Source organism: Macrosteles quadrilineatus, unplaced genomic scaffold (assembly GCF_028750875.1).
Source record: "Macrosteles quadrilineatus isolate MER2022 unplaced genomic scaffold, UCM_ALF_1.0 Scaffold_6__1_contigs__length_79288215, whole genome shotgun sequence".
Lineage (NCBI taxonomy): Eukaryota > Metazoa > Arthropoda > Insecta > Hemiptera > Cicadellidae > Macrosteles > Macrosteles quadrilineatus.
In genome coordinates, this window is record NW_026542599.1 from 25,354,553 (window position 1) to 25,367,406 (window position 12,854).

At 35.2% G+C, this 12,854-nt stretch overlaps 1 protein-coding gene across 1 annotated transcript; it reads left to right on the forward strand.

The window, feature by feature from the left end:
* The first annotated feature begins 777 nt into the window (after positions 1-777).
* On the forward strand, positions 778-10,983 carry LOC128997408 (lysosomal acid glucosylceramidase-like). The gene is made up of 10 exons (XM_054423046.1): positions 778-899; positions 1,331-1,561; positions 2,456-2,600; positions 3,269-3,428; positions 5,678-5,838; positions 6,492-6,729; positions 7,929-8,076; positions 8,656-8,732; positions 9,853-10,133; positions 10,875-10,983. The coding sequence occupies exons 1-10, from the start codon at positions 842-844 to the stop codon at positions 10,981-10,983; spliced, it is 1,608 nt and encodes a 535-aa protein (XP_054279021.1). The 5' UTR covers positions 778-841.
* The last annotated feature ends 1,871 nt before the right edge of the window (positions 10,984-12,854 follow it).

Below are 12,854 nucleotides of genomic sequence, written 5' to 3' on the forward strand. Positions count from 1 at the left end.
CAGGAATTATGTGTTGTAAAGCTTTGGTACAGTTACAGTACACATTTTTATAATAAGTTTCTAAAACATAATTATATATCTGTAATCCGCTTTACCAAAATAAACAATAATGAAGTTTATTATTTTTTTAGTTCTCTCACTAAAGGAGTTGTATAAATTTGAAACCAACAATAGCAGCACAATTTAAACAATTAATAATTGACGTTGAAAATCACGTTTTAATTGACAATATTGAATCAGCTGATTGTTGGTCAGCTGGAGAGCTGATTGGTCAGTGTCAGTGGGAGAACAAGTTTTAAGTTTTATCATTGCACACTGCACAGTCACAGTGAGTCCAGTGAGTGACCCAAAAAGTATATCACAGCTAACCTAACCTCCTATGATTTTACTAACAGTAATTGTTTTGTATGTGTTTTAATAAATCATTAAAGCATTGTAATATCGTAACCGGCCTTTGAAGGCATTTGTTTAATTTTGACCATAAAAATAGACTAAATTACTAAAACTAACATTAAAATATTTTTTGACAGATAAATTATAATTCTGATGAGTTAGAACATTCTTTTATAAAATGAATAAACTATATTTTTAAAGAGTAAAAGTTTTTGTTTTTCTGTGCTTTAGATAAGTATTCAATGCCAAAGTTGTTTTAGAATAAGGACACATCGAATACAGTATTCAGAATGATAAAATAGTAAATAAATGGGTAAATTCATATTGTTACTCGTCTAATAACTTTTAAGCCAATTAAATCATTCAATTTCAATTAAAAACAACAAAAAAACTTCAGTTGTTTTTCAAACTCTTTGTAAGCCAATTTAAAAATCACAATTTTCAGGATATGGCCATGATATGTCTTATTTTTCTCCTTGGAGCATTAACAGCTAAAAGCACATCAGGTAAGTTTAAATTTAAAAACAATATCCATGTACCGGTTTAGTTTTAGCTATTATTAACTTTAGAACTAGGTACGTAGTTTTTCCAAGAAGTTATGTTTCTTCCACACATTGTGTTTATCATACTGCTGGAAATAATTCTACAAACTTTAAAAGCCCATAAATAGGTTTTCACACTAACATTTTAATGCACAATAATTTTTCATGTGTTTCAGACGGTTAAACATGTTTTCTTCTGTAATGGAGTACTTAGTAAATATGATATTGGCAGGGGGGAAGATTAGTTCTAGTGTTAGGAGGAGAGTGGGTTTAAAATACTTGTTTTTGCATTGCTGTTCATAACACTTATGGTTGCTCCCTCTGATGTTGTGATGTGGATGTTGTGGAAGCAAGGTTTTTCTATAATTTAAATATGTAATGATGCATATTTTTAGGATACACCCATCCTTGTGCCCTGAGAGACTATGGGGATGAAAGGAAGGTGTGTGTTTGTAACGCTACTTACTGCGACACCATCACCAGGGAGAATACCATAGGCCGAGATGAGTTTATGACACTCGTATCATGCAAAGATGGGCTTCGGTTCCAGAAGAATATTGGCAAATTTAGTCAAAATGAAACAAAACCTGGAGCTACGTCTAATTCAGTTCTCTCGTGGCTGTTAGGTAAGATGTACTAAAATTTGTTCTTTGGAAATCTTTGGTTGTTCTCTCAATGAAAGTGGATCCAGATAAATTTCTAATTTTGAAAAATCTGAAGCCCTTTTCAAGGGTATTCTTAGATAGCATTTAAAAATTTTCATCTTGATAAAAATTTAGTGAAAACAATTGAGGGATTAGTTTATTTATTATTTGATAAATATTCAAGCAAGTACCGGTACTGAGTTACAAATTGGTATACTCTTAAGCGGGTTCCAACTGCCGGCTGATTACCGTGTAAACATGGTCCTACAAAAAAGAACCTCGTGGCATATTATTAAAGTGTTTATCGAGTTTAAATAAAATGTAAAATATTCAAATGATCAATCCAAACTATGCACTGGATAAACTGAAACTTTGTAATTGTTTCTTTAAGTAATGATAACATCATTTTGAAAATCTCTAACTTAAATTAGTCTTTTTTACATATGATTTTAACTTCTAAATAATAGTTAAAAATTAATTGTTCCCCATCCATTTCAAGCTCTGATATGTTAAGAAGAGCACAAAAAGTACACAATCATTGAAAACAAATTATTTTTAGAATGTTGAGAGCTTTACAATAGAGGCATGTTCAATCCATAACTTCAATCCACATAATCCGTCATTATGAATTGAAATTCAGGCTGCCGGGCAGAAACTCCCTAATGCCGGGGAGCGCGGAGGACGGAGAGCAGAAAAGCGATCAACACGGCATTCCGCCCCGCTTCTAGGAAAACAGTAACATTAAATTACCTAAGACAAGAGGAGTCCGCTCTCCGGGTTCCTCTCTCCACGCTCCTCTTCCGCGTCTAGGAAAACCCAGCTTAATACTTTAAATTTTACTGTTATGTGCCCTTAAAAACTGTCACTGATTCTCAGGTTCAAGTACTTCAGATACTTTGCTATTAACCATCAACACCACAGTCAGATATCAGAAGATCGTCGGTTTTGGAGGAGCTTTCACAGACGCGGCTGGCATCAACATTCTGAGCCTTGGTAAAGAAATGCAGGAAATGTTGTTGAGGTAAATGTGCACTATTAAAGGTACCTTAACATAATATTGGGATTGGTCTAGTGATTTAATGATAACTCACTTTATCAATAGGTACTTTCATTGCTCTAAATAAGTAGGATATTTTTGCCCTCTGCAATCATTAATTGCTATCATTTACAGTATTCATTAATTAACCTATTTGCAGCCCTGAAGTGGTAAATAAATTAATCATTAATTATAATGAGTTTTTGTTTTTTTTCTTATGCAGGCTTTTGTTGCCAGGGTCATTAAGTTCAGGATGTTTAACCGCATCAACTGCGTTGTCACTAATAAACTGTTGACAGACGTTTCGCCCTTACTATGAAGTGGCAACCTCAGTGGCTAGGCTGTGACAAGTTTTTTGTTTGTTGAATTACTTAAATCTTGGCTGAAAGGACATGGTCTTCCCCAGTTTATGTATTCTTTGTACCTTATTGCTTCTCTGTGCCCATAGGCCTACCAAAACTTAAACCTATCACACTGGAGCACACCACTCGAAAATAACTTTAAAAGACTGCTGATTCTATTTCTGGTAACTATTTATCTTACAAACTAACTAGATCCAAAAATCAGATGCCTTCCTTTTTGTTGACAAATATTTCATGCAAGTAAGTATAATTTTCATCGGTATGATTTTAACTAACTTTGTGCTTGACTAGATCCTACTTCTCAGACGAAGGCATTGAGTACAATTTGTGCCGGGTGCCAGTGAGTGGAACGGATTTCTCAACTCACCCGTACTCATACGACGACAACAACGGACTTCCTGACCCCTTGCTGAAGAACTTCTCATTGGCCAAGGAGGATCTCAAGTACAAGGTAAGGAGATATCCTTTTTTGGGTTAAAATTGAATTTGGTGAGTCGGTGGCTCAGTTGGTAGCATCACGGACGTTGGGCCCAAGGCAGCGATGTCGTGGGTTCGGATCCTGGTCACTGCCACTAAAATTTATCAGTACAGTTCACCTTCGTACTGTACCAGCTCACCCCTTGCATTGCTGGATTCGTTTCACGCACAGATCTGTTGTCTGTGGACGGGCAAATGCAAGGTTAAAAGAGGCTGCCAACCTCTTTTTTTTTTTAAATTGAATAATTATGTATTAGAGGGTTTAAATTGCAAAATTTTAGGGTTTTTTAATGATTATCAATTCACATAGGGACACGACTGGTGTGTAACCCAAATATTCATGAAAGATGAATGTAGACATAGACATAGACATAGACATATTTTATTTGCACATAACATTCTTTACATGTGTTACATACAGAATAGGTGCATTGTCAGAGTTTCAATTGTCAGAATATAAAAAATAAAATAGTAATCAAGATGATAATATAAATTAACAAAATTGAATGATAAAACTATTCTAAACTAAAGGGGCATTGTGAAAATCTGCAATTAAATAAAAGGCTCTGTCAATTAAGAGTTCACCTATTTTATCTTTAAAATTATTTTCATTTAGCAATTTATAGTTTGCAGGCAGCACATTGTACAGCCTCAGCCCAGCATATAGTGGACTTTTTTCATAAAGGGTCAAATGGTGCCTTGGAAATCTAAAAATGTTTTCATTTCGAGTATTATATCTATGGTTGATTTGAATTGATTCTGGGAGGTCGTTTTTAGCTGAATGAATGTAGTTTAGTGATTCCAAGATGTACAGTCCTGTTAGGGTGTGGATTTTTAAATTTCGAAAAAGGTTTTTGCATGAACTACGTGGATGAGAGCTGGTCATAATACGGATAATGCGTTTTTGTAGCCTGAATATTGATTTGACTCCGGTAGCCTGACCCCATAAGATTATACCATACCTCAATACTGATTCTACATAAGCATGATAAACCATTTTCAGAGTTTCTTTAGGAACACAGTCTCTTAAGTGCAGAAATACAATTGACATGGATCTAAGTTTACTTTTTAATTGATTCAGATGTACATCCCATTTAAGTGATTCATCTATGTAAACACCTAGAAATTTATGAGACGTTGCCAATTTAAGGGATTCAATTTTATTACCATTGTTTCTGACAGAAAATTTTATTGTTTGCGTTTTTTCAAGATTAAGTTTTAATCCATTGTTCAAGAACCAACCTTCCATGTCATGAACCACATTTTCAAGAGAAGATAGCATTTCAGAAGTACTATTATTTTTTATCAAGGCTGTTGTATCATCTGCAAAAAGAATTAGTTCCTGATCAATAGCTTTAGGGAGGTCATTAATGTAAATTAGAAAGAATAGAGGACCTAAGATTGAACCTTGGGGCACACCTGCCGATAGGTTTTCCCATGGCGAATAGTACTTGATCTTATCCAGTGTTATTACAGTTCTTTGTTTTCTATTAGAAAGGTAAGAACTCAATAGAGAGTGACAACTTCCCCTAATACCATAATCACTCAGCTTGAGCTGAAGGACTGAGTGATCAACACAGTCAAAAGCTTTGGACAGGTCACAGAAAACACCAGCTGTAGCCTGAGACCCGTCCAAAGCCTGGGTAACCTCATTTATAAACTGTGTTAGTGCAGAACCTGTGCTTAAATTTTTCCTGAATCCAAATTGTTTGTTATAAAATAGATGATTGCTTTCAAAATAACTAACCAATCTCAAATTTATGACCTTCTCAAATATTTTAGAAAAATTACTCAATACAGAAATTGGACGGTAATTGTTAATATCCGATTTTAGGCCCTTTTTTAATATTGGTGAGATTTGGGAAAGTTTAAGTTTATCCGGAAAAATTCCATGTATTAAACACTGGTTAATAATTTGAGATAAAGGTTCAGCAATGATATTAACAGTGGCTTTTATCAATTTAATTGGGATCTCATCCCAGCCAACGGATGATTTGTTTTTTAGTGACAAAACAATCTTTTTGATTTCCTCCACATTAGTTAGCCTGAGGCTGCACAATGATATCCCATTATCATTACAGATATGTTTCACTGAAGCATGGACTCCATTAACAGAACGGAGGGAAATGTCTCATATATAGGTTTGCTATTGAAAACCACAAAATTTAAGTTCATTTTGTAATATGCGTAATTAAGAACTATAATTTGGTATCTATTTTGTAGATACCAATGATTTTGCGAGCCCAATCTATGAGTAAGAGGAACATCAAGTTAGTTGCTGCCAGTTGGAGCCCTCCTCCTTGGATGAAAACAAACAACGACTTTTCTGGTCTTTCGTTTCTCAAACCGGAGTATTACGACTCTTATGCAAAGTACATTTTAAGGTAAGTCTTGTCAGATTTCTTTGAAGTTAAACATCGAAAGAGACTATCCGATACAATTTACTCAAGCCAAACTCGATTTTGTTACTTAAATTATTAGGTTTTCTGCTTTATTTTGTTTGTATCAAAACTATGTATGATAATGATCTTGATCTGAAAATATTATGAGCAACAACTCGAAGGGCCATTCTCTAGGTACCTATTTGCAAAGACAAATTGCTTGCTAACCTAAAAACTAGATGGATCTATCTTAGGTTTGTTCCAATTCTTAAATTGCATGATGGCAATTTTTACTTCCATGCTTTTTTCCGGAATAGGCAGAGTGCATTTTGATGTTTATAAGATTTTTGTTATTTCTTATTGTCAACAATTTTAAACCATGAATTAGATAACCCAACCTACTGTTGCTTATAAACGAGAGAGTAAAATGGATCCTTTGAAATTTACCAGAGAGAACAAAATTTATTAAATGATTAGTTGCATAAGTTTACGTTTACATATTTACAATAAGATGAGAAAGAAGTACGGTACTTTATGCTGCCTTTGGTATCCAAAATCAATGTCCATACTCTGTCCACCAACATTCACTAGTTTTCCTTTTCAGCCATAAGCCCAAATTTCTATATAACTTTAACATTAAAAACACTTTTTTCAAGATTTCTGGACGAGTACAATAAAAACAACGTTACAATCTGGGCAATATCGACAGGCAATGAGCCGTCCAACGGAGTTCTACCCGTTAAACACTTCAACTCTCTCGGCTGGACACCTATCGGGATTGCCAACTGGACAACGCATTATTTTGGACCACAGCTGCGTGGTTCGACCCACAATCAGACCTTGATCCTCGCCTTTGATGATCAGAGGCTGTTCTTGCCTTGGTGGATTGATCTGGTAATTACCGTATTAGACCAAAATTTGGCGATTAGTATTTTTACACTGTACTTGACCAAGTCAACGTTTGAATCCTTGACCCATGGTTTTGTCTGGTAAGACGCTTGCTTGGACTGCTGCGCTATTGCTTATACCCAAGTATACCATACTAAAAATACTATACACAATTTGAGGCAGTTTTTGTAAGAAATATATCCCCTCCTCCTGATCCTACCTTCCAAAACAATATCACAAACAGCTGAGGTTTGCCCAAAACTTCAATCAGCTGCATACATTAAGCAAAAATAAGTGGTGGAGGAACTTCCCCTCAAACTGCATAAATCTTGTGAACCGGGTGGTAAATCCTACACTCTACGCCCTAGTGTAGAAGGTTTTGATCACTACACTTGTAAGATAATTACCAGTAATTAGAACTGAAACTAGTTACCAGAAATGGAAACTGACTTGTCTTTGATTGTATCAAATTTCAAAAATATAGTTTTCAGCTGTATTTGTTGCACGGCCACCTTTAACTCCAGACTGCAGCCTGGTAGAATTGGCAACGTCGCAAGTAGGGTTGTTTAGTGTCAGACGTCCCATAAGATAACATGGCAGACAGGTAACATCAGCTCATTAATTCACACTTTATTGATTTCAATAAATTTATGAACATAAATTTATTAAAATATTGAAAATAAAACATACAGAATTGAAAATCAAAACAATATGAGTTGAAAATCTTTATCTGTACATTTAAAGCGGAGTCAATATTTTCATAGTCCAGTAACCAAGCTTTCTTAAATACACAAATACAATTAGCTGCTTCCGGACAAAACAGCTGTTACAACACGACTTGCGACGTTGCCAAGTGAACCAAGTGAAATTAAAAACGCTGTTCCTTACATAACGGATTTAATTAATCACAAGTGCAATAATGTGTAACTGTAATTTAAATTAAATTTCTAGACATCATTCAGGTCGTCAACCGGAGATTCTCTGTGTTTGTGTGTGTGTCAAATTGTACTTTGAGTTTTGATAACCGGGAAAAAGACCCTGAAACAGTGTTATGTATACGAAGTTTTGCCTGCATATCTGGAAAAATGTGCACTAAATATGCAAACCAACTGCTGTTCTGATTATAAGAAGGTTTTAACTGACTACATGATCCCGTCCGTAGAACACAGCTAGTCCTTATTAATCACATGATGTATGTTTTGCAGATGGTAAAGGCTAATCGCCGTGTGCTTGACTTCATTGATGGCATAGCAATCCACTGGTATTGGGATATGTTTATTTCGGACAAAGTGATTAAAGAGCTCCATCAAAATTATCCGTCAAAATTCCTGTTGTACACTGAGGCATCACAGGGTAAGTATTTAAAATGCATTTAATTAATATTTAATTCTAAAGACTTGTTTTCACCTGTAAACCTCCTTGAGAGCACCTTTGTAATTTTCCAATTATATATTTTCCAAAATTACTATATGGTTGATGCAATAACGTTATTTCTCAAAGTTGTTACAAGACAAGTTTGTGAAAAAATGTCCTATTGATTTTACTTTACCTCTAATCACAGTGTATATTTCCAGTGTACTAGAATTATCACATAATTCCATAACTTCTATTCTTGAGACACCAGACACTTTAATATGCCTTATAAAAGTCAAAACATAGCTTCGTATAGCAAAACTCCTTCTAGTCCGAATGTTTGCTGATCCAAACTGAGACAGATCAGCATGCATGTGATCTCCTCTATCAGGATGCATGTAGCAATCAGATTTATATTTTAATGGAATATTTTTAGTGAAGGATGGATGAGATTGTTTTGTAACTGGTTAAGACACTTGGATTTTTGTTATCGACAATTCGGTTATGATTTAGTAAAATCTTAACAGTACTTTAAGGTAAGAATAAATATTCTATACTCTGGCTGTTCATATTTTCTAGGAGACAAGCCGTGGGAGAAGAAAGTTGAACTCGGCTCTTGGGAAAGAGGAGAGGCGTACTTGGCAGATATTATACAGGTGAATTAAAGATGATATTACTTAATTATGGCCGAAAAAAATATCAAAATATACATTTTTTTATACTTAACTAAACATTATGAAGATTTTAATTCTCAGGCTTTAATTGCTGGCATCCATACTTTAAGCACTGATAACTCAAAAATGCAGTATAAACCCTACAATCAATTGAATACATTGGAGGTTCCAAGAGGGTAAAGAGGGTTCTATGGGGTAAAGCCGATCAGAAAAAGGAAAAATCAATTAAAACATACATTTTTTTCTAAAGTCGTAACAAAGGTTTTGGATACAGTAAACAGTTCTATTTGTAAAAAATGGCTTTAGAAAGTCTCCAAGAGTCTTTTAAAAGTACAGTAGAACCTCTTTAATCCGAACTAATTGGGACCAGGGGTAGTTCGGACTATTGAATAGTTCGGATTACAGAACATATTGTTGTTTTTACTTAACAATAGCTAAAACATGGCTAAAATTGATCAACATTATTTTGGGAATAGTGAAAAAAGGTTTTATAAAGTAAAATACAGTGTTTATTTAATACAGTAGTTAACATAGTGAATAAACACTACTGTAAATTAAATACAGTATACAATAAAGAACTGCTGTACTGTGTATAGAGTACAGCAATGAGGGGTTCGGATTAGTGGACGTTCGGATTACGGGGGTTCGGATTAAAGAGGTTCTACTGTACAAAATTTTCAGGGGGGACCCCTGATCACCCCTCTTTACTTGTAGGGTGTGGAATCTACTGTTGAATTGAACCACCAGCAGTCTGTGCCGGATGTCAATAATTTCTGATTCCTATCATAAGTACACCAACTTTAAATACTTTATTTGAAACCTAGTAAAACACACAACAAAAACCAAGGGAGAAAAGAGATTTATTACAGTAGGCCTAGTGTACCGTTACTCTATGAGTAGCTCATTCAAATGTTACATGTTTGATTTGAATTAAACATTGGCTACGGCTGGTTCATATAGGTGGAATTTCTACTTCAACATCTAAAATTCAATTGGCAAAGAAACATGTTATGGCACACTGTATTTTATAACATTCTTATCTTTATAGCGTAACCAAAATCTCAAACACAAACTATTACTCACACTCAAATCATATCATTAGAACCTAAACGCATGGGTAACCGGTTGGATGGATTGGAACTTGGCTCTTGATGAGCAAGGCGGCCCGACCTGGGCCAAGAACTACGTGGACAGTCCGATCCTAGTGAACGCCTCTGGTGGTGAGTTCTACAAACAACCGATGTTCTACGCTATCGGACATGTGACCAAGTTCATCGAGAGAGACGCTGAGAGAATAGAGATATCTCCCAGTGACCAGACCGAGATACAAGCGACGGCTGTGGTCAACCCTGACGCAAGATTGGTGATTGTCATGATCAACAAGTGAGTATCATTGCCTTTGGAGACTTAGAATCCTACTGATAAATCAGTATTATAGATTTCCGATTAGTATGAAGATGCTCTGATGATGCATGAAGATAGTACTGATGGGTGTATTTGAGCCCACATCAGGTGAGTGAATAGAAGATGCCTTTTGTAGCTTTACTGAAACCAAACCTTTGTCCAAGACCATTCAAAGCTCAATGTTTACTGTGACAGTTTCACTACCAGCCATCACTCTCCTCTGTATCAAGTCTACTGGCACCAGGTAGTTAATGATTTAAGGATGTCTGATCTAGTTTTGAAATCTATACCGAGTGGTATGTTTTGGTGTGCGTTTAGAGTACACTGTGTTAATACTTTTAACGTGTAATTACTTTACACTGCGTGTGCAGTGGCGGTTCTAAGGGGGGGGGGGGCTACAGGGCTAAAAACCCCTCCCATTGTACCCTGGAAAAATAAATTTAAACATATATTTTATACTAAAAAAAACTGAGGTTTTTGAATACAGTTTTGGACGTTTAAAATAGCTTTAGAAGTTTACCAAATTTTCTGGGTTAGGATCCCTTCTTCCTTTAATTTTACATCCCTTAAACCTCCGGCAGCCCCCCCCCCCTTGACAAGTCCTAGAACCTGACTATAAACACCCATGATGTTTTGCTCTTCGCCTGCTGTAGTCTGTCCTAGGTAAGTTCAGATTATTTAAATATTTCTCACAAACTTTAATTCTTTTGACATTTTCAGGGTTAACGTTGAAAAAAATGTTTCCATACAAGTTCCAAGGAAAGGATGGATGAACTTTAAACTACCAGCAAGATCATTTGCAACAATTGTTTGTGATTTGAAAGATTGATGTTAATCCACATTTGTGAGGTCTTGTTGTGAATAAAATTATGGTAAATCAGTTTGTTTTCTATCATTATACCCTTTATCTAACATATGATTTTTTACCCTTGATAGGTTTTCAGTTATCATTTACGCTTGCTTCAGAAGTTTCACACTTAACCAAATCAGGCAAACCCAGATAGATAATGGAATGGTGATGTAGACGTAGATTATTTTCCCAAAGGTAAACAAACACATTAAATCTTCCTATGCTTTCTCACCTTTCCACTACAGACTAAACATATTGGGTTCCACATAACTTTAGGTGTCTGGAGAGCAATCTAATGGATTCCTAATGGTAAACAAAAACATGAAATTTTCCTATGCTTTCTCATCTCTCCGCTACAGACTAAATATAACCATACGATTTACACATGACTTTAGCGTGTCTAGAGAGTAATCTATAACCTCTAGATTTGTTTACCAGAGTGTCATTTAAGACTTTAACCAAAGTTGACTTATTGTTGAGTGTTTAGGTTAACACTTAAAAATTGAAATCCAACACTTATTTCTGTGTAGACAAATGTACCAATAAATTAAGTGATCTATTGGATAAGATTATTCTTTGGTTGGAAATATTATCTATAGCTGCCATGTAAGTATATACTCCGTACCTATATCACTGAATAAAGATTGACCTATATTGAGCAGAGCTGTCAAAACTTTCTTTTCACTAAAAAAGAAACCAGCTGAATAAGTTTCCAATGGAATCTGATAGTACTGATCTGTTTTATTTTCAGCTTTGTATGATAGTAGTGATGAACTTTTATAACCAGGGCCGTTGAAGGCACCACCACCTGCCCGCACTAGGAAAGAATGGGGGCACTGATTTTGGGTTTGCCCAGAGCTCCACTGACCCTTAACACGACCCTGGTGATGAAATATGCTGTAGTTTGAAGAACATTACTTAAGCCAATTTCCCAAATTATAACAGAGACCTAGCCCTAACTGATTTACTTTTTTGTTTAGGGGTCCTCAGAAGCAAAAAAAAAAAAAAAAAAAAAAAAAAAAACCCATTCAAATTTATAGACAAAAAACTTAAACTGACATTTTGAAAGTCTAAGAACTCAGATAACATTCTCTCATCAGCTTGCAAATGATTGTATATTAATATTTTGAAGTACCTCTGTTAGTTTTGTAATTATACTTTGTGTGCTAAGTCTTGAAACACTTATCATTTCCAAAATTTCTCCATTTCTAGATCTTCAACTAACAAATAGTATTTTGTTAAAACCTATAAACTCATAATTCACTATCCCTACCCCAACTCGGCAACAGTCAAGAAGCAACTGAACGATTGTATAATAATCGCACCATGACAATGCCTACTGCAACGATTATTGCCGAGCGATAATCGCCCAATGATGATCGATGATCGACTGCAGTTCCAGCCACACCAGTGACAATGCACCTTTAGGTCGCTCAATGTGACTTGCAGTGTCAAACCATTGACTATATATATATAGTATATAGTCAATGATCAAACTCATAGTGCAACTTTAATCTGAGAAAAAACATCAGTACAAAAACAGTTTTGATTACTTAAAAAGGATTTGCACAAACATTGTGTTTGGATCATGGTATGGTTTTGAAACATGGAAACTTCTTTTGTTTGCACATGATTGAACAGCCCCAAGCAACAGTTGTTACTACAATCTTGTGTCAATAATTACTCCTGAAAAGCTGATAAACAATATCAGTGAAACTTTCCAGTGGTCACATTTGCTGGAAGGTATATACTTGACGGATGACCTACCTTTTATTTGTAGTGGTGTTTGGGTGGGAACTTATCAGCTGTTGTATTCCTTAGAACTGTTATCAGTTGTCCATAGGTGTCAA

What these genes read in the sequence shown, in the direction of transcription:
- LOC128997408 (XM_054423046.1), top strand. Translation starts at nt 842, where the DNA reads ATGGCCATGATATGTCTTATTTTTCTCCTTGGAGCATTAACAGCTAAA. An exon ending in ATGCAGGAAATGTTGTTGAG is followed by an intron (nt 2,601 to 3,268) that starts GTAAATGTGCAC and finishes GTGCTTGACTAG; the next exon opens with ATCCTACTTCTCAGACGAAG. An exon ending in TGCCTTGGTGGATTGATCTG is followed by an intron (nt 6,730 to 7,928) that starts GTAATTACCGTA and finishes TATGTTTTGCAG; the next exon opens with ATGGTAAAGGCTAATCGCCG.